Genomic DNA, 27,461 nt, shown 5'->3' with positions numbered 1-27,461 from the left:
CCTTCTCTTCTCCTTCTGGGATACCCACTACACGTATATTTGTACGGTTCACATTGTCCTTGAGTTCCCTGATACCTTGTTCAAATTTTTCCATTCTTTTCCGGATAGTTTCTGTTTCTTTTTGGAATTCAGATGTTTCATCCTCCAAATCACTAATTCTATCTTCTGTTTCTTTAAATCTGTCATTGTAGGTATCCATTGTTTTTTCCATCTTTTCTACTTTATCTTTCACTTCCATAAGTTCTGTGATTTGTTTTTTCAGTTTTTCTATTTCTTCTTTATGTTCAGCCCATGTCTTCTTCATGTCCTCCCTCGATTTATCGATTTCGTTTTTGAAGAGGTTTTCCATTTCTGTTCGTATATTCAGCATTAGTTGTTTCAGCTCCTGTATCTCATTTGAACTATTGGTTTCTTCGTTTGACTGGGCCATATGTTCAATTTTCTGAGCGTGATCCGTTATCTTCTGCTGGCGTCTGGGCATTTAGTCAGATTTCCCCAGGTGTTCGACCCCACAGGTTGAAAGATTTTTCTGTGCAATCTCTGGGTTCTGTTCTTCCTATCCTGCCCAGTAGGTGGCGCTCGTGGCACACGCCTGTCTGTGGGTTCCACCAGCGAAAGTTGCTGTGGGTCCCTCAACTCTGGAAAACTCTCGCCGTAGGGGAGGTTCGGCAACTGAAGCGTCTTGGAAGAATGCCAGCCGGCCCGGGGTTCCAAACGCGGGGAGGGTCGCCGGCCGTTGCAGCACAGGAGAGCGTCCGGCCAAATTAGCCAGTCGGCCCGGAGCACCAAGCGTGGCGGGAGGGCGCCAGCTGTCGCAGCCCCGGAGAGTACTCTGTTCCCAGCCGACGGGGGAGTCACGTGTTTGGAAGGGATCCCCCGGTCACTGTTCTCTGCAGTCTGGGGATTTCCGACCCAACTATCTCAGTTGTTCCGGGGGGCCTCGTGTGGTGGGGGCACCAGCCGCCGCGGCCTAAGGGGACTGCCTGTCCAATTCTACCAGCTGGCACAGGAAGGTGGAAGGGAGGGACTCCGGTCGCTTGCCGTCCCACCCAGGAAAGCCCGTGCCCCTGGGTGATCTCACCGGAGCTGGTTCTCCCAGATAGTCAGCCGTTCCAGGATGGGGTACGCTGTCCCTTTGATCTCCCTCGTGGTTCCGGGAGCTGCTCTGTATTATCTTCACTCCCCCAGTAGCTGTTCTGGAGGAGGAAAGGTGAGGGCGGCAAGGCTGTCGAGGCTGGTGGCGGAGGAGCACGGTGAAGGCGGGGGAAGAGGGCACCGTTGTGGTTGGAGAGCAGCCGGAGCAGGAGGTGGAGGAGAGGGGAGGAGGAGGGCGGGCGGCTCGGCTGCTGCGGGGCGTGGGCGCCGCGCGGCGGGCCGGCGGAGAAAGAGAGGGGAGGAGGAGGGCGGGCGGCTCGGCTGCTGCGGGGCGTGGGCGCCGTGCGGCGGGCCGGCGGAGAAAGAGAGGGGAGGAGGAGGGCGGGCGGCTCGGCTGCTGCGGGGCGTGGGCGCCGCGCGGCGGGCCGGGGAGAAAGAGAGGGGAGGAGGAGGGCGGGCGGCTCGGCTGCTGCGGGGCGTGGGCGCCGCGCGGCTGGCCGGCGGAGAAAGAGAGGGGAGGAGGAGGGCGGGCGGCTCGGCTGCTGCGGGGCGTGGGCCCACACACATATATTTAACCAGGGGCATGGTTGGGGATAGGAAATGGGAAGTTAAGGTTATAAATTGTACAAGGTTTCTATTTGGAATGCTGAAAATGTTTTGATAATGGGTGGTGATGGTAGCACAAGATTGTGAACACAATAATAACACTGAAATAAGTATCTGAATATGATTAAAAGAAAAAATGTTAGAATATATATATGGTAAGTGAATAAAAATTTAAAAAAATAATAGAATTAAAAATTTTTTTTCTGAAAGATGGTCTTAATTTTTGGTAATTGTGTCAGATTGCTTCAGATGTTAACTACTATTTGGTTAGGTTAGTGAAGGATTACAACAAGATATGGCACGTTTAGGTCATCTCAGGATGAATTTTGGCCAGCTTATTAGTTGATTTAAGTTGATTTACTGGTAAGCAGAATCCTTTGTAAGTTCATAAACATTAAGGAAGTTTGGAGTTGGCAAGAAAATTTTATAGAATGAGCTCTTTCATTTTGTTTTAACTGAATTCAGCTGCAAGATTTTTCCATTGGTGCTCCATTTCAGAGGGATCATCAAGTAAATGAAAAACAATTAAGATATTCAAATCAAAAGTTTATCTTTGATACCAGTTTGGCACAAAGTCAATTATTTGCTTTAGAGATTCGGTTTGAGGATAACACTATGTTTTTCTTTAGAACAGTAGTCATATACATGTTAATAGCAACAACAATATTTATATGGTACATACTATATGCCAAGGATTGATCTAAGTGATTTACGTGAATGAACTTACTTAGTAATCCTATGAGGCAAGGACTATGATTATGATTCCCATTTTACATAAGGAAAAATTGAAGCACAGAGAGGTCTAACAACCTCACTCAAGATTACCTAGCTAGTAGATAATAGGGCAAGAATTTGATTCCCAGCAAATATCTATTTTCCTAATGGTTATCTACTCTGTGATAGCAAATTTCACAAGTAGGAAAAAAATATCAGCACATGGAAAGAACCTGTTTTGAGAAGAAAATTATAGTGAAAATGGTAGGAAAAAGGGAAAATACCACTTGTATAATTATCAGTAGTCAAAATTAGGTTTGTATGTCTTTAAAAAAATTTTAGGGTAGTTACAGGTTTTTATTTTTTAGCTAAATAAGCGAAGTTGAAGTGGATTTTATATGTTTGACTTCTGTTTTTAGGTATGTAGTTTATTAATGGATTAATATTTAAAGTTTAAAAATTTGTTTCCTATTTATCCCTTATCTGCATGGCATATTTTTGCTAATGAGTCACTATTTGAGATTTTAAAATCTATTTTTTACTTTTTTCAGAAAATGGGAGTCTAAGAATAGTTTGTCTCATTTAGCATCCTAAATTCACTATGCTCTTACAGAAGCAGAATCTTTTTTAAAAATTTTTATTAATAAAACCAATCAACATATAATATGAACATTCTTTTTTCATCACATAGTTGTATATTCATCATCATGATCATTTCTTAGAACATTTGCATCAATTCAAAAAAAGAAATCAAAAGAAAACAGTAAAAAATTCACACATACCATACCCTTACCACTCGCTTTCATTGATCACTAGCATTTCAATCTACTAAATTTATTTTAACATTTATTCCCCCTATTATTTACTTATTTTTAATCCAGATGTTTTACTTATCTGTCCATAAGGTAGATAAAAGAAGCATCAGACACAAGGTTTTCACAATCACAGTCACATTGTGAAAGCTATATCATTATACAATCATCTACAAGAAACATAGCTACTGAAACACAGCTCTGCATTTTCAGGCAGTTCCCTCCAGCCTCTCCAGTACACTTTAACTGAAAAGGTGATAGCTATTTAATGTGTAAGAATAACCTCCAGGATAATCTCTTGACTCTGTTTGGAATCTCTCAGCCACTGACACTTTATTTTGCCTCATTTCGCTCTTCCCCCCCTTCGGTCAGTAAGGTCAGAAACAGAATCTTAAGAGGTAAAAGAAACTTTAAAAGTTCAACCTCTCTATTACTATAGAAACATATAGGCTATTGAACCTTTACTTGTAATAGTGTAAGGTTATAGGAAAACATTGACTTAAAACTTGTTCTTTTTCATTTCCTTACCTTTGATTATTAAAAAGTTATTTTATATGGTAACTCACAACAGCATTCTTCCAAGTTTTTCCTGAATTAGTCCTTGGCATCAGTGTACTTTTCATGCACATAACGGAAAATCCATCTCAAAATGGCTTAAACTAAAAACGGAATTTAATCAGCTATAGTAGGACTAATATCAGCTAGGCTTTTTTCTTTATCTCTTGCCTCTGTGTTGATATCCTTAGGCTGGCTGCTTAGCAGGATGGCTGCAGCAGCTCAAAACTTCACATCTTTGTACCTCCACATCAGTAGAGAAGAAGCACTTGGTTTTCTAGAAACCTCATTGAGGAACTGATTGTTTTTTGTAGTCTCTCATTGGATCTTGTTTATATCTTTGAACTAAATCCCATTCCCTGAAAATGGGATATGTTGTTTTGGTTTTGCCCAGTTGGGGCCTATATCTAGAGCCTGTGAGCAGGGAAAGGGAGATGATGAATGTAAGTTAGCAGTGATACTAATTCTTCTGACAGTGATTAATAATTGTAATAAATTATTTCTACTTAGATATTCTGTGGGATTGAAAAAGTTTTGTTAGAAATACGTCTTTTTTCCTTTAAGAGAAACAAAAAGAGTGTTCTTTGACTTTGCAATGTTTTTTTGAAGTGTGCCTTTTAGTTTGAGAGTATGTGTATATATATATAAATGAATTTCTTTTTGTTATTTCTAAATTAACCGAATTATGGTGAGAAGATGTACTCTATAAGATACCTTTTTTAAAAAATTTTTATTGTGGTGGCATATTTATGACCCCAAATTTCCCATTTTAAACCATTTTCATGTGTATAGTTCAGTGATATCATTGCATCCACAATATTGTGCTACCATCACCACCATCCATTAGCAAAACTTTTTCATCATCCTCAACAGAAACTTTCTACCCATTAAGCAATAAAACACCTCATGATCTCTACCCCCACATCCATCTCCAAGCCACTGTTATCCTCTTATCTACTTTTGTCTCTATAAATTTGTGCATGTTCTAGATATTTTATGTATGTAGAATCATAACAATATTTATTATTTTATGTCCTCTCTTCTTCCCTTTCTCCTTCCCTCCCTCTCTGATTCCTTTCCCTCTTCTCTTCCTTTACCCCCCTCTTTTTTTTGTCAAGATAGGCACAGATCTCATCATTTCCTTCGAAAGGCCTCTTTTTTCCCAATTCACACATGAATAGTGTTGCCAAATGTCTGCACTTTCTGGACTGTCACTGATTTGTCTTATTATTATACTTGGAGTCTCAGGATTTTGTATGTTTCTTTTTAGTTCCAAAATTTTATAATTTTATATTGTTGAGGACTATCTATAATCAGTTATCCTTGGAGCACATAGAACTACAAGGTCATGTTTTATAATTTTGGGGTATTACTTACATGTTTTTGTCACATGGAAGTACCCCATAGTAAGGCAAATTTGGAAAATTTTATTATTTAAATATCATAAATATCGCATATATAATACACAATTCAACTGTTGAAATTGTCTTTCTCTTGCTATTAATTAAGCAATGCCAAATATTAATTATTCTTGAAATAGCTGTGTATCATTATGAAAACATTGAAATTAATAAATTGTTTGACAGAGCAAAAATCAGTGAAGTAACAGTCATATTCTGTTATTTCATTGAACTACGGGGATGAAAGAGAAGATGGAATTTATGATGAGCTTTGAAAAATAGGATTGTTTTTTGAAGTAGAAATGAAAGGGAAGAAAATTATTGATAGCTTCAGAGGGAAGAAAGTTTATAGTGTTGTTGGAGAATAATAAATTGTCCAGTTTGGCTGGAGCAGAGTGCTTATAATGGAATTCCAGATGGGATATAAGAAAAAATAAGAAGGATCTTGAATGCTAAGAAGCATGTCCAGGCATTGGAGAACACTGCAAATCTGACTGCAGACACAGGAATACATTTACCAGTCTAATTGAGTAGTCTAGAAAAAGAGATAAATGGAAATAAGTAAATGTGATGGTACATTTCTTATGGTCTAAGATAAGTTGGAAAAATAGTTATACCTGATTATAAGGATGGATACAATTATTGATTTAATTAGTCAAGAAGGCAAAACCTTATTAAAACTGAAGTGACTGCACAGTAGAAGTAAATGTGTATTATCTAGTAGAGTTTGTTGGGCCACATGGCACCTAATGAGGTCTTGAAGCTGACAGTTTACACTCTTCTCATGGAATAGTTGCTCACTAAGTCACTGCATTATTATATATATGGAGCTTACCTAACAATTCAGGAAGTATTTAGATAACGGCCTAGGCATTTCCATTAGAAAGCATAGCTTTACTGAGACATAGTTAAAGTGTAACAGTTTGGTTTTGATAAGTTTTGACATATGTATCACCTGTGAAACAATCACACTCAAGATAATGAACATATATCCATCACCGCCCCCCCAAATTTCCTCATACCTTTGTTATCTTTCTGTCCCCTCCAAACACTTATCTTTCTGTTACTATAGATTACTTTGCATTTTCTAGAGTTTCATAAGAATGTACTTTTATTTGTATGTACTTTTATTGTTTGGCATCTTTCACTTGACATAAATATTTTGATATTCATCTGTATAGTGTGTATCAGTACTTCATTCATTTCTATTACTGAAAATTATTCCATTGTATGGTTTGTAACATGGTTTGTTTATCCATTTACCTACACCATTATCATATGATTAGGTTTTTAAAAATTTTTTTATTGTATAATATAATATAATATAATATAATATAATATAATATAATATAATATAATATATACAAAGCAAAGAAAGAAAAAAGCAATAGTATTCAAAGCACTCTTCAACAAATAGTTACAGGAAAGATCCCATAGTTCGTACTGGGCTGCATACCATCATATCAGATTTTTCCTTCTAGTTTATATATTTTATCATCACTTTTTAAAATTTTTTGTAAAAAATAACATATATGCAAAAAGCATTAAATTTTAATGCACAGTGCAAGAATTAGTTGTAGAACAAATTTCGGAGTTTGGTATGGGTTACAATTCCACAATTTTAAGTTTTTACTTCCAGCTGCTCTAAGGTACTGGAGACTAAAAGAGATGCCAATATAATGATTTGACAGTCATACTTGTTTGTTAAGCCCTACCTTCTCTGTATAACTCCACTATCACCTTTGATCTTTCTCCCACTCTTTAGGGGTATTTGGGTTATGCGCATTCTAACTTTTTCATGTTGGATGAGCTGTCGATTATATGGGATAGTGGAATGAAACTAGCTATTGTTCTTGAGAGGCTGGGCCCTCTAGGTTTCAGGACTTATCTGGTCCAGGGACCCATCTAGAAGTTGTAGATTTCTGGAAAGTTACCCTAGTGCATGGAACTTTTGTAGAATCTTATATATTGCTCTAAGTGTTCTTTAGGATTGGCTGGAATGGTTTTGATTGAGGTTTGGCATGTTATAGGTAGCAGTGTCTTAACTGTAAGTTGTGTGAGAGTGACCTCCAGTGTAGCCTCTTGACTCTATTGGAACTCTCTCAGCCACTGAAACTTTGTATACTTCTTTTCCCCCTTTTGGTCAGGATGGCCAGGGCCAGACTTATTCTTGGGAGTCATCTCCCATGCCACCAGGGAGACTTTCTCCCTGGATGGCATCCCATATATGGGGGAGGGCAATGATTTCACTTTCAGAGTTGTGCTTAGAGAGAGTGGGGTCACAGCTGAGCAACAAAAGAGGTCCTTCAGAGGCGACTCTTAGGTACACCTATAGTTAGGCTAAGCTTTTCTGCTACATATATAAGCTTCACAAGAACAAGCCTCAAGATCAAGGTCTTGGCCTATTGACTTGAGTGTCCCTGGTGTTTGACACAGTATCAGGGGTTTCCCTCGTGGTAAAGTTTAATAGTTCCATATTTTTTCTCCCATCCCTGCATGATTAGGTTTTTATACATGTTTTGGCTATTACAGATAAACTTGCTATGAACATCTGCATGTACATAAACAATTCCATTTTTACTTTCTTGATGAAGTTCTTTGATGCACAAAAGTATTTAATTATGAGGAGTCCCCATTTCTTTCTTTCTTTCTTGAGTGCTCTTGCTTTGGGTGTAAGGTCTAGAAATCTGCCTCCAAGTGTAAGATTTATAAGATATTTCCCTACATTTTCTCCTAGCAGTTTTATGGTCTTAGATCTAATGTTTAGGTCTTTGATCCATTTTGAGTTAACTTTTGTGTAGGGTGTGAGATATGAGTCCTGTTTCATTCTTTTGCAAATGGATATCCAGTTCTCTAGGCACCATTTGTTGAAGAGACTGTTCTGTCCCAGGTGAGTTGGTTTGACTGCCTTATCAAAGACCAATGGTCCATTGATGAGAGGGTCTATATCTGAACACTCTATTCGATTCCATTGGTCAGTATATCTATCTTTATGCCAGTACCATGTTGTTTTGACCCCTGTATCTTCATAGTTCACCTTAAAGTCAGGTAGCGTGAGATCTCTGACTTCATTTTTCTTTCTCAGGATACTTTAGTTTTTCGGGTCACCCTGCCCTTCTAGATAAATTTGGTTATTGGTTTTTCTATTTCTGAAAATTAAGTTTTGGGGTTTTAATTGATATTGCATTGAATCTGTAAAGCAATTTAGGTAGAATTGACATCTTAACTATATTTAGTCTTCCACTCCATGAACACGGTATGCCTTTCCATTTATTTAGGTCTTCTGTAATTTCTTTTAAGAATTTCTTGTAGCTTTCTTTGTATAGGTCTTTTGTGTATCTTTAGTTAAATTTATTCCTAAATATTTTATTCTTTTGGTTGCAATTGTAAGTGGGATTCTTTTCTTGATTTTCCCTTCAGATTGTTCATTACTAGTGTATAGATACACTACAGATTTTTGAGTCTTGATCTTGTAACCTTCCACTTGGCTATACTCATTTTAGCTGTAGTAGTTTTGCTGTGGATTTTTTGACATGTAGTATCATATCATCTGTAAACAGTGAGAGCTTTCCTTCTTCCTTTCTGTCATGATCAGGGACCTGTGTCAACTTGGCCCAGTTGTGATACCTGTTTATCTGGTGGGGCAAGTGCTGGCCTGTCTGTTGCAATGAGGACATTTCATAGAATTAGATCATGATCACATCAACTGCATCCACAGCTGATTCCATTTGTAATCAGCCAAAGGGGAGTGTCTTCTACAATGAGTAATGCTTAATCTAATCACGGGAAGCCTTTTAAGGAGGATTCAGCGGAGACAGGCCCCATTCCTGCTTCGGTTGGTGAGCCTCTCCTGTGGAGTTCATTCAGACCCTCCATCGGAGTCATCAGCGTCACAGCCTGCCCTGTGGATTTTGGACTCTGCGTTCCTGTGGTCACGTGACACACTTTTATAAATTTTATATTTTCATGTGTTTCCTGTTGATTCTGTTTCTCTAGAGAACCCTAACTAATACGCTTTCCAATTTTGATGTCTTGTATTTCTTTTTCTTGTCTAATTGCTTTGACTAAAACTTCCAACACAATGTTGAATGACAGTGGTGATAGTGGACATCCTTGTCTTGTTCCTGATCTTAGGGGGAAAGAGTTTTTTTCAGTTTTTCCCCATTGAGGATGATGTTAGCTGTGGGTTTTTCATATATTCCCTTTATCATGTTGAGGAAGTTTCCTTCTATTCCTATCCTTTGAAGTGTTTTCAACAGGAAAGGATGTTGAATTTTGTCAAATGCCTTTTCTGCATTAATCGAGATGATCATGTGGTTTTCTGCTTTGATTTGCTGATATGGTGTATTACATTAACTGATTTTCTTATGTTGAACCATCCATGCAAACCTGGAATGAATCCTACTTAGTCATGGTGTGTAATTCTTTTAATGTGTTGCTGGATTCGATTTGCTAGAATTTTGTTGAGGATTTTTGCATCTATATTCATTAGAGAGATTGGTCTGTAGTTTTCTTTTTTTGTAATATCCTTGTCTGGCTTTGGTATGAGGGTGTGGTTGGCTTTGTAGAATGAGTTGGGTAGCTTTCCCTCCTCTTCAATTTTTTTGAAGAGTTTGAGCAGGATTGGTACTAATTCTTTCTGGAATGTTTGGTAGAATTCACATGTGAAGCCATCTGGTCTTATACTTTTCTTTTTGGGGAGCTTCTTTTTTTTACATGGGCAGGCACCGGGAATCAAACCCGGGTCCTCTGGCATAGCAGGGAAGCATTCTTGCCTGCTGAGGCACCGTGGCCCACTCTTTGGGGAGCTTCTTAATGACTGATTCAGTTTCTTCACTTGTGATTGGTTTATTGAGGTTGTCTATTTCTTCTCGAGTCAAAGTTGATTGTTCATGCTTTTCTAGAAAGCTGTCCATTTCACCTACATTGTTGTATTTATTAGCATTAAGTTGTTCATAATATCCTGTCATTACTTCCTTTATTTCTGTGGGGTCAGTGGTTATGTCTCCTCTTCCATTTCTGATCTTATTTATTTGCATCCTCTTTCTCCTTCTTTTTGTCAACCTCACTAAGTGTCCATCAATCTTACTGATTTTCTCATAAAACCAGCTTCTGGTTTTGTTGATTTTCTCAATTGTTTTCATGGTCTCAATTTCATTTATTTCTGCTTTAGTCTTCATTATTCCTTTCCTTTTCCTTGCTTTGGGGTTAGTTTGCTTTTCTTTCTGTACTACTCCAAGTGGAGAGTTAATTCTTCGATTTTTGCTCTGCCTTTTTTTTGATATAGGCATTTAGGGCAATAAATTTCCCTCTTAGCACTGCCTTTGCTGCATCCCGTAAGTATTGATATGTTGTGTTTTCATTTTCATTTGCCTCGAGATATTTAATGACTTCTCTTGTAATTTCTTCCTTGACCCACTGGTTGTTTAAGAGTGTGTTTTGAGCCTCCATATATTTGTGAATTTTCTGGCACTCAGCCTATTATTGATTTCCAACTTCATTCCTTTATGATCTGAGAAAATGACTTGTATGATTTCAATCTTTTTAAATTTATTGAGACTTGTTTTGTGACCCAGCATATGGTCTATCCTTGAGAATGATTGATGAGCACTTGAGAAAAAGGTGTATCCTACTGTTGTGGAGTGTGATGTTCTAGAAATGTCTGTTAAGTCTAGCTCATTTATTGTATTATTCAAATTCTGTTTCTTTATTGATCCTCTGTCTAGATGCTCTGTCCATTGATGACAGTGGTGAATTGAAGTCTCCAACTATTATGGTAGATGTATTTATTTCTCTTTTCAGTGTTTGCCATATGTATTTTGGACCATTCTTGTTCAGTGCATAAATGTTTATGATTGTTATGTCTTTGTGCTGAATTGTTCCTTTTTTTAATACATAGTATCCTTCTTTGTCTCTTTTAACTGTTTTACATTTGAAGTCCAATTTGTTGGATATTAGTACAGCTCTTCCTGCTCTGTTCTGATTGTTATTGGCATGAAATATCTTTTCCCAACCTTTCACTTTCAACCTGTGTTTATCCTTGGGTCTAAGATGTGTTTCCTGTAGACAGCATATAGATGGATCCTGTTTTTTAATCCATTCTGCCAGTCTTTGTCTTTTGATTGGGGAGTTTAATCCATTAACATTTAGCGTTATTACTGTACAGGTAGTACTTTCTTCTACCATTTTGCCTTTTGGATTTTATATGTCATATCTAATTTTTTTCTTTTACCTTTACTCATAGTCTTCATTTCTACACTCTTCTCCACACCTCTCTCTTCTGTCTTTTCATATCTGTCTCTAGTGCTCCCTTTGTCACAAATTCTCTCAGTGATTTTTTTGTCCGAAAATGTTTAATTTCCCCCTCATTTTTTTTTTTTTTTTTAACATGGGCAGGCACCAGGAATCGAACCCGGGGCCTCGGGCATGGCAGGCAAGCACTCTTACCTGCTGAGCCACCGTGGCCCGCCCTCCCCCTCATTTTTGAAGGACAGTTTTGCTGGATATAGAATTCTTGGTTGACAGTTCTTCTCTTTTAGTAATTTAAACATATCATCCCACTGTCTCCTCGCTTCCATGGTTTCTGCTGAGAAATCTACGCATAGTCTTAATTGGCTTCCCTTGTATGTGATGGATAGCTTTTCTCTTGCTGCTTTCAGGATTCTCTCTTTCTCTTTGACCTCTGACATTCTGCTTAGTAAATGTCTTGGAGTATGTCTATTTAGATCTATTCTCTTTGGGGTATGCTGCACTTCTTGGATCTGTAATTTCAAGTCTTTCATAAGAGTTGGGAAAGTTTTAGTGATAATTTCCTCCATTAATTTTTCTCCTCCTTTTCCCTTCTCTTCTCCTTCTGGGACACCCACAACATGTATATCATGTGCTTCATATTGTCATTCAATTCCCTGAGTCCCTGCTCATATTTTTCCCTTTATTTTCTTTTTCTTGTCGGATTTCAGGTGTTCCGTCCACCAGTTCACTAATCCTATGTTCTGCCTCTCGAAATCTACCATTGTCGGTTTCCATTGTTTTTTTCATCTCTTCTACCGTGCCTTTCATTCCCATAAGTTCTGTGATTTGTTTTTTCAGACTTTCGGTATCTTCTTTTTGTTCATTCCTTGCTTTCTTTATATCCTCCTTCAATTCATTGATTTGATTTTTAATGAGTTGTTCCATGTCTGTTTGTATATTCTGAATGAATTGTTTCAGCTCCTGTATCTCATTTGAATTGTTGGTTTGTTCCTTTGACTGGGCCATAGCTTCAATTTTCCTAGCATGATTTCTTATTTTTTGCTGGCATGTTAAATTATTGCATTTAATTACCTAAATTAGTTTATTCTGGAGATTATTTTCACTTCTTTTATGTAGGGTTTTCGTGCTGAATGAATTTGTTGTCTGTCTGTTCTTTCACATTGAGTTCAGCTTTTTCTGGACCTCTAGCTTAGGTTTTGTTTAATAGACCAGAATTTTTCAGTTCTTGTTTTCTTGTTTCTTGCCCTGGCTGTATGGTGTCTTTTTCCCCCCACCCTTAGTAGGGTCTCCTTAGGCATTATAGATCCCAGCCGGATTTTCCCAGACCAAACTAGTCTCCTGTCAGGAGGAAAGAGTCACCTGCGTCAGTTTTCCCTGATGGTGAAACCCAGCAGGTTGAAAGACTTTCCTGTGAAGTCTCTGGACTCTGTTTTTCTTATCCTGCCCAGTATGTGGCGCTTGTCTGACTGCAGGTCCCACCAGCATAAGATGATGTGGTACCTTTAACTTTGGCAGACTCTCCCTGCTGGGGGCGTGGTGGAGACAGAGGAGAGGTTGTAGGCTGGTTTTAATGCCTTCAAATTACCAAGCCCTGGTGTCTGAATTCCATAAGGGAGGGATTCCACCTGGGTGGGGCTTCACCCCTCCCCTGGGGAAGGCACAGGCTCCAGACAAGCCCTCAAATGAGCTTGTTTCTGTCTATGCCTGGGGCAGTTGCAGTCTGAGACGTCCTGCTGCTGTATCCAAAGGCAGTCAAGCCTTTGTAGAAACACAGCCACAAAAACCTCTGTTTCTTTTTTGTTTCTTTTTCTGTCAGCCCTGTCCCCTTGGCTCCTGGGGCAAAAATGGGAACCTCTGCTTTGACCAGGTTCACCTGAGCTGGGGTCCTATTTTTAGTCATCAGAATTTGTTAATTAATTCCACAGTTGGCGTTTGGGTGCGCTAAGCCCCTGCTGCTGGTAAAGTCCCTTTCCTTTTCCCTCTGCGAAGCAGCCTGTGGGGGAGTGTTGTTTCCTATGAAACGGACTGTAATGATATTAAGGAATGATGAGAAAGAAAGAAAGACAGACAGACACAGATGGTTCAGGGGGGTCTGAAGCATAGCAATAACAGACGATAGACAACTTTATTCTTAACTAGTTTCTGCTTATATACTGCAGGGTTTACGTGACTAAAAGCATGCATACATTTCGTGATAAAACAGAGTGCCTACTTTTCAGTATATTACTTCCTACATACAAGAGATAGTTAACAAGACCTTGCGGTTTAAGAAAAAACAAACATTCTCTCCCTCTCAAACTGTCTTCCAAGTAAGCAGATAACAGTCTCTACAGTTTACTGCCAATGCCACTCTGAAGCCAGTCACTCCCAGTAAATTCTGCAGGTTTTCTATTAACCCAAGGCTCCTGCAGGGGAGGGGCTCTGGCCACCACGGCTTGGGGAACTCATGGTTCTGGTGGGGCTCGCAGCTGGTTCAGCTGGTCCAGACTGGCGTATGCTGTGTGTCTGGTCACTGACGTGGCTCCTGGAGCTGTTCTGTACTGTTCCTGGTTATTTAGTAGCTGTCCTGGAGGACGAACTAAATCGCACATCTTGCTAAGCCACCATCTTGGCATCTCCTCTAACAATTCCATTTTTAAGATTAAAAGCTTTTTCCTTTTTTTTTTTTTTTTAACATGGGCAGGCACTGGGAATCAAACCCGGGTCCTCTGGCATGGCAGGCAAGCATTCTTGCCTGCTGAGCCACCGTGGCCTGCCCAAAAGGTTTTTCCTTTTATGGCTTGAATCCTATCCTATCCTGGAATATTTGACCATCTTAATGTCTTGAAGATTTTTCTCTGTTTTTTTTTTTTTTCAAGAATTTTATCCTTTTAGCATTTCCATTTAGACCTGTGATATACTTTGAATTAATTCCTGTGTATTACGTGAAATAAGGGTTGAGATTTACTTTTTTCCCTATAGATACTTTTGTTCCATTGCCATTTGTTGTAGCCTGGTGTTTTTGTTGAAAATCCTGTAACTATTTTATGGATTCTCTTTTCTTTGTTTCATCAACCAATGCGTGTATCCATTGACACATTGTTTTGATTAGAATAGCTATGTAGTAAGTCTTAAATCAGTTCATATAATTTCTCCAACTTTTTCAAAATTGCTTTGGCTGGGAGGCACAATGGTGACTCAATGGCAGAATTCTCACTTGCCATGTTGGAGACCCAGGTTTGATTTCCAGAGCCTGCCCATGCCAAAGAAAATTGCTTTGGTTATTTTAGTTCTTTCACCATTCCATATATATTTTAGAATCAACTTGTCTTTTTCTACAAAAACAGTGTATTGGGACATGGATAGCAGTTGTAGTAAGCGCACAGGTCAATCTGGGAAGAATCCATGGCCAAGACTGTGATGGTATTTGAAGCTTTATGAACCTCAAAGAAGATCATGTTCTTAAAGCTGATCCATTCCTGTGGGTTTAGGTCTGTTGTGGGTGGGAGCCTTGATTAGGTTTTTCAGTTGAGACATGCTTGATGTGGGTCTTAATCCTCTTAGTGGAGTCCTTCACAGAAGATGAAATAGAAACACACAGAAGAGAGTGAGACAGACACAGAACACAAAGAGAAGGAGCCCCTGACGCCAGAAGAAAAGGGAAAGACCAACAAATATGCTTTGCCATGTGACGGGAGTACTAGATCGTCAGCAGCCGTTCTTCAGGAAGAACTTTTCATCTTGATATGCCCAGATTTGATCTTTTTCAAGGCCTTGGAACTGTAGACTTATAAACTAATAAATTCTTGTTGTTAGAAACCATCCTATTTCTGGTATATTAGCTGCTTTACCAACTAAAACAAAAGACCATGGTATGTTTTTCCATTTACTTTAGGTATTCTTTGATTTTTTTTTAAGTGGCATTTTGAACAGGAGAGTATTTTGTTTACTGCATAGAGATCCTACATGTTTTGTTAGATTTACCCAAGTATCTCATTGTTTTTGGAGCTATTATAATTTTATAGTATTTTTAATTTTGGTTTTCAGATTTTCATTGCTAGTATCTAGGCATGTATTGAGGTGTTATATGGGTATATCTTGCAGTATTGCTCAGCTCACTTATTCTAGTTTTTTTGTTTTGGTGGATTCTTTGTTACTTTTTGTGTACATAATCATGACATCTGTAAATAAGAAGAGTTTTATTTCTTACTTTCCAATCTGTATACCTTTTGTTTCCTTTCTTTTTTTAATCTTATTGTACTGGCTAGTATTTCCAGTAGTAAGTTGAATAGGAATGATAAAAGCCGATATTCTTGCTTTGTTCTAGATATTAGCAGGAAAGCATTCTGTTGTTTCCTATTAAGGAGAACATTAACCATAGGTTTTTTGGTTGAGGAAGTTCCCTTCTTCTTCTAGTTTGCTCCGAGTTCTTTTATATCAAGAAAAGGATATTGACTTTTGTCAAATACCTTTTCTGTTACAGTTGATATAATCACATGATTTTTCTCCATTAGGCTGATGATAGATTGGAATAAATAGATTGAGTTGTTTTGGATATTAAATCAGCTTTACATTCCTGGAATAGATCCCAGTTGGTTGTGGTATATTATTCTTTTCATATAATATTTGATTAAATTTGCTATATATGCATTTTTTTTTAGGAATTTTGCTTCCATTTTCGTGAGGGATATTGAACTGTACTTTTCTTTACCATCTGTCCTGTTTAGGTTTCTGACTTCATAAAAGGAATTGGGAAGTGTTATCTCAGTTCTATAGAAGAGATTGTGTGGAATTGATTTTATTGTTTTTTTTTCTTAAATGTTTTGTATATTTTGCCATTGCAACTATCTGCATTTGGAGATTTTTTTCCTGGAAAGGTCTTTAATTAAAAAATTAATTTCTCGAATACTAAGGACAATTTGGTTTATCTATTTCATCTGGGGTGAGTATTGTGATAGTATGTAGTTTTCAAGAAATTGGTCCGTTTCATCTAAGTTGTTGGTTTTATGCACATTGTTTGTGGTATTACCTTTCTATCTTTTTATTGTCTGTGGCTTCTGTACTAATAATCTCCTTTCATTCCTTATATTGGTAATTTGTTCTTTGTATGCTGTATGGTGGGGGTCACATTTCATTCTTTTTCCATGTGAGTATCCTGTTATTGCAGCACTATTCGTTGAATTTTTGTTTGTTTTTTCTTTCTTTTGTTTGCTTGTTTGTTTGTTTTTGGGAAGTACATGGGCTGGGATTCAAACTTGGACCACCTGTATGGCAGACAAGAATTTCTACCACTGACTTACCCTTGTACCCCCTGGTAATTGGTGTTTTTTTTTCCCCCTCTTTTTTTTCTTTGTCAGGTCTGCTAGAAGTTTTTCAATGATACTGATATTTTTAAAGTAGCAATTTTGGTTTCATTGTTTTTTTCTATTTTCTTTCATTTTCCAATTTCTTTTATTTCTGCTCTTTATTGTTTCCTTTCTTTTGCATGGTTTGGGTTAAATTTTCTCTTCTTTTCCTTTCTTGGAGTGGAAGCTTGGGTTATTGATTTGAGACCCTCTTTTCAAGTGTGAGCGTTTTGGACTATATGCTTCCTGCTAAGAGCTACTTCAGCTACATCTCAGATTTTGAAGTGTTATGTTGTCATTTTCATTCTGTTCAGCATGTTTTAAAATTTCCCTTGAGTGTGTTTAGTTTCCAAGTATCTGGATATTTTCCTTCCATCTTACTGTTAGTGATTCCTAGTTTGAATCCATTATCGTTACAGATTGTACTTCATATGATTTCAATTTTGTAAATTTTGAAGTAATTTCAAAGATACAAGAGAGTAGCAAAAATAGTACAAACCCTGTACAAAGAACTCCAACTTCATCCACCAGTTTTAACATTTTTCCACCTTTGCTGTATTCTCTGTATCTGTCTATGTATCTACCTATTTAAAACTGTTTTATGAACATTTGAGAGAAGGTTGGACATACTGTACTCTTTGAACACCATGGTCACTTGGAGCTTTGTATCCCAGAAAACATATTCTCAATCTTAATCCATTCCTATGGGTGTGAACCTATTGTAAATAGGTCCTTTGGTGAGGTTACTTCAGTTAAGGTGTGTCTCGACTGAATCAGGATGGGTCTTAATCCTTATTCAAGTTTGCTAGCTGCTGGAATGCAACACACCAGAGATGGATTGGCTTTCAATAAAAGGGGATTCATTTAGTTTACATATAGTTCTTCAGAGGAAAGGTAACTAACTTTCAACTGAGATTCTTTCTTACATGGGAAGGCACTGGGCAGTCTCTGCTGGCCTTTCCAGGCCTCTGGGTTTCACAAACTTTCCCGGGGGTGATTTCTTTCTGCATCTCCAAAGGCCTGGGCTGAGCTGCGATGCTGAGATGAGCTATACTGAGCTGCTTGGACTGTGCTATGTTGAGCTCTCTCATTTAAGCTTCCAGCCAATTAAATAAAACATCATTCATTGCAGCAGGCATGCCTCTTAGCAGACTGCAGATTTAATTAGCGACAGATGAGGTTCATATAACAATGGCTCTTGTCCACAGCAATGGAACTAGGCATCTTCACCTGGCCAAGTTGACACCTGAACCTAACTACCACAATCCTATTACTGAAGGCCTTATAAATAAAGGCATGGGGGAGCAGTTAGGAGCCAGAAGTCAACAGAACCCGAAAGAGAAGCTAGATGAGGCTGTCATGTACATTGCCATTGACGGAAAAGCTAAGGACCAAGGATTACTGAAAGCTAGCCCCATAATGTTGTAGTCTTCTGGAAAAAAGTATTGCCTTGATGTCACTTTGATTTTGAACTTGCCCTTGAACCAATAAATTCCTGTTGTTAACCAACCCATTACATGTTTAAGCATTTGGATGTTTTTCCACCAAGACTGTGTCTAGAAAATCAGATATCTGCTCCCCTACTCCTAAATGATATTGTTTTGGAGATTCTAGCCAATGCATTAAGGCAAGAGAAAAACAGAAAAATATGCAGAGTAGAAACAAAGAAGTGAAACTGTCTTCATTTGTAGTCAACATGATTGCCCTGAAGGCAGTCCTAAGGAACCAACCAAAAAATAGTTGATAATAGTAAGCAAATTTACAAGCTTACAGGTTGTTCAATTTTCTTGGCTGCTCAAGCAAACAAGATGTAGTGGTTTGACTTATGCAATGGAGATTTATTAGCCCAGTTTTGAGGCTAGGAAAAAGTCCAAATCAAGCTAGCATCAAGGTGATACTTTGTTCCCAAAGACTGGAGTTCTGGGGCTGGCTGCTAGTGATCCTGGGTTCTGGGCTTCTTTTGTCACATGGTAATACTCATGCTTCTTTCTATCTGAATTTCATTCTTTGTTTATAAAGGACTCCAGTAATAGGAGTAAAACCTATCCAGACTGAGTTGGGCCACACCTTAACTGAAGTAACCTCATCAAAAAGTCCTGCTTGTAGTGGGTTTACCCCACAAGAATCGGTTAAGTTTTTGAACATATTTTTCTGGGGTACTTTAGTTCCCAACTACAACATTAGGTCATAATTTCAACATACAAAATGAATTATATTTTTAAATAATAGCATTAAACAGTTGTAAATGAAATTTTGAAATAACATAATTTGCAATAGTATCAGAAACATCAACTACATGTGGATGAATTTGACAAAATATGTGTAAAATGTATACAGTATAAACTCAAACATACAGAGAAATTTAAATGCGCTTAACTGAAGGGAGGTCCTATGCTCATGGATTAGAATACTCCAATATTTTAGCAGTGCCAGTTCTCTTTCAATTCATATTTAGACTAAAAGCAATCCCAATAAAAGTGACAACTGGCTTTCCTAGAAATTTATAAGAGGATTCTAAAATGTATTTGAAAATTCGAAGCACATACGATAGTCAAAATAATTTTTAAGAAAGAACAAAGTTGAAAGATGTATAGTACCTCGTTTTAAGATTTACTGTAAAGCTACAGTAACAAGAACTGTATGGTTTTAGCATATGGATAGACACAGAGATTAGTGGAAAAGAATTGAGAGTCCAGAAATAGAACTGGAAGTACAGGGTTAATTGATATCATTAAAGCTATGGGCAAAAAGATAGCCTTTACAACAGATGGTGCTGAAACAATGGAATATTATATGCAAAAGTGATGAAACCTTAAAACTGAACAGAAAAATTAAGTTGAGATGGATCATAGAATCTAAATATGAAAGCTAAAAATTTAAAACTCAACAGTAAAAAACTTTTGTAAAAATCTTTGTGACCTTGTGGGAAGCAAAGATTTTTTAGAATTTGAAAACCATAAGTCATAAATGAACAAAATTGATAAATCAAATAATGTAATACTACTACATATTCATTGGAATGGCTAAAATTTTAAAAGATCAACAATACCAAGGATTGGGGAGGGATGGCAGAGCAATTGAAACTCTCATACACTGCTGCTGGGATTATAAAATAATATACTTTGGAAGGTAGTTTTGTTAGTTTCTTTTAAAGTTAAACATAAATTTATATCATACAGCAGTTACACTTCTAAATATTTGCAGATGCTCAGAAATGAGATTGAATAGTATTATTTTTCATACTAAACTAGGCTTTTGCATCAATGGTATTATCTTAGTTTGCCAGGACTGTTATGACATACCAAACAGTGGGCTGGCTTAAGCATCAGGAATTTTTTGTCTCATGGTTTGGAGGCTACAGGTCCAAAGTCAAAGTCTCAGTGGGCATTCTTTTTCCAAGTCTTTAGTTTTCTGCTACCTTGCTGCAGTCCTGTTACATCAGATGGCTATCTGCCTTATTCTCTTGACTATTTCTGTCTTCTGCCTTATTTCATCTCACTCCATCTGAATTTCCTCTGTTTATAAGGACTTCAATTCTGATTTCAATTTGTCCTTATCCAAATAGGGTCTTTGAAGATCCTGTTGACACAAGTTTACATCCACAGGACCAGGGGTTAGGACTTTAACATGTCTTTTCTGGGGGACGTAATTCAATCTGCCATAGGTATGCAGAATTTATAAATCAAATTTTAAGTTCTCTTTATGTTCTATAAAAGTTTATGTAGAATAGGCATTACAACCCTAAAAATTGAACTAGAATTAATTCTGTAACACTTCTCACATATAGTACATTTATGGTGGGTAACTCTTTGAAAACGTCTTCATTTCCTCTATATTACTTGGTCTCTTTGTTTAGATTTTCTCTCCTCTGTTATAAGTCAAAATCATAGATATTTTCCTAGAAAGTTGTCAGTTGTATTCACATTTTCAATTTTTTTGAAATATATGAATAAAATAAGCTTTTGTTATTTTTTTGTTAATTTAATAAGCTTTTTTGTTAATTTCCTTTTTATCTGTTGAATGCATTTGTATATCTTATGTGAATTTTTCCCTCTCCTTGATTACTTTTTAAAAAATCAATAGTGGTAGATTCATTGTATAGTTCTTTCCACAGAACCACATCTTAAATTTATTACTTTAGCATTTCTTTGTTTCTAATTTAAATTTTTGCCTTTACTTTTTCTAATTCTTCCTTACTCAGTTGTATTGTTTTTTTCTCATTACGTAGTTTACTTTTATAAAGTTATGAATTTTTCTCTGAGAACAGCCTTTGGTTCCCATATTCATATAATACAGTTTTTCTAATGTCTTACGTAATCTGCAATATCTTTTTTTTTACTGTCTTTGTGATGCAAGTATAGGATTAGAGTTTTAATCTTCTCCAGTTGAATTTGTTGAGTTGTCTAGGTAAATAATGATATTGATAGCCAGTTGTTTGAATTTTTACCTTCTTTTCTTCAGTCTCTTTAGTTCATGGCACAAGCCTCTCTTAGTGGAACTAACCAAGTCTGTTACGTAATAGCAGGGTTAGCCCTTTGTCCCTTTCAGAATAACCGGTACCTTAGAGGAATATGTACTTGCAGGAACATAACTGTCTACAAAAATTGAAATAAAAAATGGAACAGCACTTCTTAAGAATTTAAAATAAGCTTGATAAATTTTTTGGAGGAAAATAAAAAAGGAAGACTATTCAAGCATATTCAAGAGACTGCAAGGGACAGGAAATTATGGATTATTAAATATTTTGATGTTGTCTTAAGGAAAAGCAGAGGAACCAAAAACTAAAAGGAAAGTAAATCTGTATTTACACAAAAGTTAAACTCTCGATAATATCAACATGAAGAGAGCTTAGTAGAGAGGAGACCGTATCATAGTATGGTTGAGAGTACTTCTCATGTTAGATGACAGTTTAAATTGAAGAGATTATTAGAAGCAGTTACACAAGAAAATGATCTTTAAGTTTAAGGGCAATCAAATTTTTGTATGGTTTTTCAACCAGCGGAAGAAAATGGTATTTTTACCCACTGTAGAGAAGAATAGAAGGAAAAAAAAGAAAAACAGCAAATAAAAAAATATAAACTATGAGGTGTTGAGTGCCAAAATATCACCAAGACAACCTTTTGATAAGACAAAACCAAGTTTATTGCTTATGTCATTACTGGTGATCACGACCTCACCAGATCTTTGATAGCCTCTCAGAGGGAGAAGGACAAAGCTGAGATGAATACTGAGATTGAAAAGTCTGGTTTAAGATGGGCCATTCAATTGGAGATGCTTGGTTATGGCTCAGTAAAGATCATGATCTAATAGTTTAAGGTTGCTAAGTGTGGTTTGGACTTGGGTACCAGGAGTTCAAAGTGTCTCCAAGGGTAAGCTATCATCATTTGATCCTTTTCATTAGAGGGATGATGGTCCTTTTGGAAAATTCCTGGAATGAACCATGACTTTTTTGCAGGTTTTATCTTTCTGAAAAAGTGTTTCCTGGAATAGTAGGCTCATGCTAATGAAGACAGTATGATAGTAAAGTCATGTTAATGTAGATAGTAAGCTGTGTGGATGGTTTCCATTTTTTGAGTACTGAGTTGGAGTGGGGGAGGACCCATCTGCTCCTTGTTATTCATTGTTTTACTATACTGCTAGATTTGCTTTCCTTCTATTTTATTTAAGACTTTTCAGTTATGTTTATTATTAAGATTGGCCTGTTTTCTTGTCTTACGCTTTTGATATTTTGTTTTGATATCAGAGTCAGACTAGCTTCATTGAATATTGCCCTCCCGCCCACCTTCTTTCCTCCCTCCTTCCCTTGCGTGTGTGTGGATGTATGCATGTATGTGTATATACACGCATGCCTATGAATGTATGCATTTATCAATTTGTGTGTATGTGTATATACATGCCTGCCTATGAATGTATGCATTTATCAGTTTGTGTGTATATGTGTATACACGCATGCCTATGAATGTATGCATTTATCAGTTTGTGTGTATATGTATATACACGCACGCCTATGAATGTATGCATTTATCAATTTGTGTGTATATGTGTATACACGCATGCCTATGAATGTATGCATTTATCAATTTGTGTGTATATGTGTATACGCGCATGCCTTTGAATGTATGCATTTATCAATTTGTGGTGCTCTGGAACTCTTCTTTAAGATCAGCATTATCTCTTTCTTGAATGTGGATAGATACTGAAGGTGGGTATTTTGATTTTCTCTACTCACATCTGGTTTATGGTTTCCTTTGTCAGTATTATCTGCCTGCTTTTTGTTTTTTTAGGGATTGTTAACATTTCTGGTCCACTGTGATTTTCTAGAAGCTTTGTTGTGTATATATATTATTATATAAGGCAAAAATTTTTTTTGCCCTTTCTTTGGTTGTCTTGTGAGCTTAATTTGTCATCTTGAATCACCCTCCCCTCATCCCCACCCCCCTTTTTGGGTGCATGGTCAAGAATCCAGCCTGGGTCTTCTGCGTGGAAGGCGGGCGCTCTACCACTGAGCCATGTGTCATCCTGAACCCTCCCTCCCCTTTAAAAAAAATTTGTTTAACCTATTTTAGTTAAGTAGATATATTTGTCCAGGCAGGAAAGGAGTATTTGACTTAGTTTACTTTCTTTTATCTTTCTATTAGTTATCAATATGCCATCTTTAGGAAAATATATTAAATGATGTATATCATCTTTTCCAGTGAAAAAGTGGACTATGTTGAATATTCTTTTTGATCCTTATATTCTTATTTTGATTTGCTTTTTATATGTATAAAAAATAAAGTAGCCATTGTATGAAGGGCATCTTTTTAATGACAGATTTCTCCACCCCTCAAATATAGGAAGTTCGCAAATGGGTGCTACTATAGTAGATGCTTTGGACACCCTGTATATCATGGGACTTCATGACGAATTCCAAGACGGGCAGAAATGGATTGAAGAAAGCCTTGATTTCAGTGTGGTGAGTATACGATTGAAAGGTACAGATTTAGAGCATTATAAAGTTTAAGGAAATCCTTATGTTAAAGCCCCTTCTTTTTGAGTTATCAGTTGTTATTTAAATTTTGCATAAAATATACCACCTTTCTCACCACCTTTTAATTTTCTTTCCCTTTTTCTTTAAGGCAATGTGGTATAGTGAAGGAAAACAGTGAACTGAAAATATCAAGAAGCCATGAAATATTTTATAAATAATAAGTTTTATGTTTTTAAAAAAAGATTTAATGATTTGACATAGCTTTGGTGAAGCTTCGTAAGTAGGCCTGTGCCCTTCCTTTCCAGCATTTTGGCATAGTTGTTAATTGGTACTGTTTAGATTTGAAACCTATTTCAATCACGTTTTACCCCAGTGACTTGAGAAAGTTCCTTGTTCTTTCTAAATCTGTCATAAAATTGCTATCCCATTGCAACATTTGAGAACTGAGATAATTTTTTTATTAAGTGCTCAGTAAATAATAGCATTACTCTTATTATTTTCATAATTACCATTCTTCACCAAGATGTATGGGTTGTTTTGTTATTTTCTTAAATTATCATCTTTTATGATATTTGTACTTGCTGTTTCTTCTGATATGTTGTACCCTTCACTCCTTCTCTGTGTGCGTTTCTTTCTGGAGCTTGTTCTTCATTTAAATTGTGATTTTAAATATGTACTTAATACTTCTTTAATACCTTTTCTGATATTAACTAGACAAAAATGATCACTTTCTTTTATTATTTTAGTGTTTTTGATGTCTTAGGGCATTTCTATGTTTGGTTTAGTTTGGTTGTGAATTACTGAAAGCTTAAACAAGATAGTATTTATTTCTTTTTTATATAAGTCAAGTATATAAATAAGTATTTCAGGTCTGGTTTTGGTAGTTGTTTGATCATCAGAGACCTAAGGTCCTTTGTCTTTTTGCTCTGTGGACTTCAATATATACATTCGACTTCTAGAAGTGTCACAAGATGGTTCCTCAAGATCTAGGCATCTGATCTATCTTCCGGTTGGTAGAAAGGAGCAAGAGTATTCCACTCTTCTTAAGGAACACTGGCCAGAAATTGCTCATCCCATTTTTGCTTGTATACTTTTGAGTAGACCTTATTTTTGTGGCCACACTTAATAGTAAAAGGAGTCTAAGCAATATAGTCTTCTTTTTTTTCCCCTGTATAGCTACGTAGCCCTTATGAATTATGCTTTTTTTTTTTTTGAGAAACTCCACTCCAAGGTCATGAAGACATAATATATTTTATTTTTAATGTGGTAAAGTTTTGTTTTTTTTTATTTAGGTCTGTAATCCATCTGGTATTGATTTTTTATATGTGGGGGGACATAGGCAACTGTCAAACATCCTTAGCACCATTTTTTTCCCTGCTATCAATAAATGCCATGTTAGTCATATACCAAGGTTCCAGTCTGTTATTTTCATTGGCCTTTTAGTTTATCCCTACACCAGTACTGAACTGTCTTAATCATAGTATTTTTATAGGAAGCTTGATAGCTTTATCTAAAACTTGATATCTGATCTTGTTCTACTAGGCAGTGTATCTTAGCAGTTCCCAGATCTTTATTATCATTATTATTATTAATATTATAATATTCTGTATTCTTTAAATTCTGAAAAACTGTGTTGACATTTTGAATGGGAGTTATATTCAGTTTACAGATGAATTTGGAGAGAACTAACCTTTGTGCAGTCTCAAACACTCCCATTCATTATCAAGATGTGTCCCCCAAAAAAGTTTTGTAATTTTCTGCATTAAGATCTGACATATTTTTTTATTTGTAGGAACCTTATATTTTCTGTTGCTATCGTAAATAGTATCACTAAAAATTATATTTTTCTGGTTAATATATAATAGTCATGTATTTAATAACCCTCTTGACTTCTTTTATTCTGATTTTTCTATTTTATTTTCTCTTAGATAATCATGTGTTGTATAAAAAATAAGTTTTTCATTCTTTTCCAGTACTTACACCTCTTCATTTCCTTTTTTTTTAAAAGATATTTTAAAACATGTTTAGTAACAGTGGTGATGACAAACATCCCTGCTGATTGAATATAATTTGATATACTTTCTATCAGGTTGAGAAATAGTTCCTCCTAAATTGCTTTGATTTTTTTTTCCTTTTTTAATGAATGGATAGGAGGTTCCCAAACTTTTTTATTTTACAGCATCTTTAATGTGTCAGTGATTTTTTTTTTTTATGGTACCTTTAGGCTAAAAGAAAAATCTAACATTATTATTTATTATTATTATTAGGTCCAAACAACTTAATGAGTATTTAGTACTATACATGAGTATTTAGTACTTTACTAAATACTAAATAGTAAATACTCATCAATACTTCAGTAATTGTTTGAAAAGTGATATGTGTAAATTGAAAAAAAAGCAATATTTTGATATTATTCTTAAATAACACACAGTTACTTACTAATGGGATGTGTGTGACTTTTAGACACTGTGTACATTCTCAAACCTTATAATCAGGTCAGATGCTGTCCTCGTTTCTTATTTCACATAGATTATATAGTAATTGCTTTTTCTTATAGCAACTGTTGAAAACCCAGATATGACATCATTATAAGGAATGTAATTTGATTTAATGTTGAAATTGTGAACTCTCTTGTGCTAATAGTTTTCCAAAATTAAAATATCCTGCAACACCTCTTTGTGTATACTGTGGTGCCCTGAGTCATCTTAGCAAAGATTTTGGAAATTACAAGGATAGATGGTGAATTATATCATATTTATTCTGTGTTTATTTGTGGCTTTAAAATATGTTATTGTAAGAAATTATGTTAATAGTTTTCCATGCTAAACCACTTCATATGTTAAGGATAGACCTATTTTAGTTTGTTTTATATATTCCTAGATTAGGATTCTTTCTATTTTATTTAGGATTTTAGCATCCGTGTTTATTAGTGGGAGTTCCCTTTCTTTTTTGTGCAGTGTCATCCTTGGTTGCAAAAAGTAATTGTGAAATAATTATTTGCAAAAAATGAATTGGGGAAGCATTCACTCTTTTTCTACTCTTAAATACTTTATGTAATACTGGGATGATCTGTGTCTGTAGTATTTTGTAGAACTCCCACATAACTATGTGGCCTGATCATCTATTGTAGATAGGCACTTTTTTGTTGTTGTTGTTTTTTGGCACGGGCAGGCTCTGGGAATCGAGCATTGATCTCTGGCTTGGTAGGTAAGAGTTCTGCCATTGAGCCACTGTTGCACCGACATTTTTTGTTGTTGTTGTTTTGTTATAGATAGGCTTTTAAATACCAATTCAGTTTATTTAGTGCTGATAGAAGTCTTTAGGCTCTTTCTTTCTCTTAAATCAAGTTTGATAACATATATTTTAGAAATTTTATTCATTTTGTCTAAGTTTTAAGTTTTATATGCTATATTCTCAATTTTTAAAAATCTCTGGTATATGAATAAGTATTGTCCTCTTTTTCATTTGTGATAGCATTGGTTCTTCTTTTTCTGCTTGATTAATTTTGTTAGAGGTTAATCTAATTTTATACTTTCCAGAGAGTGTGTTTTGGTTTCACTTATTCTTTATTTTTCCTTTGTTTTATGTTTCATTGAATCTCCCCTCCCCCCAAACGTTTGGTATGACATTTTCAAACAGAAAAGTTGAACACCATTATACTTACCACATAGTTTCTATAATTAGCATTTTATTATACTTCGTTTATCATTTATCTGTGAATCTATCCCACCAT

The 27,461-nt window shown here is 36.2% G+C and overlaps 1 protein-coding gene across 3 annotated transcripts in view; it reads left to right on the top strand.

The window, feature by feature from the left end:
• MAN1A2 (mannosidase alpha class 1A member 2) overlaps positions 1–27,461 on the top strand; it is a 236,889-nt gene that overhangs the window by 48,764 nt on the left and 160,664 nt on the right. For all 3 annotated transcript variants that reach the window (XR_013159187.1, XM_077119755.1, XM_077119756.1), the window contains one exon: positions 23,595–23,713. Coding sequence is in view for 2 of the 3 variants with exons in the window: in XM_077119755.1 (XP_076975870.1) it covers positions 23,595–23,713 (119 nt within the window). In the remaining variant the exon portion in view is untranslated. The remainder of the gene's footprint in view (positions 1–23,594; positions 23,714–27,461) is intronic.

This window comes from Tamandua tetradactyla, chromosome 11 (assembly GCF_023851605.1).
Source record: "Tamandua tetradactyla isolate mTamTet1 chromosome 11, mTamTet1.pri, whole genome shotgun sequence".
NCBI lineage: Eukaryota > Metazoa > Chordata > Mammalia > Pilosa > Myrmecophagidae > Tamandua > Tamandua tetradactyla.
The sequence above is the reverse complement of the archived record's forward strand: the minus strand, read 5'-3'. Positions and strand labels throughout refer to the sequence as shown.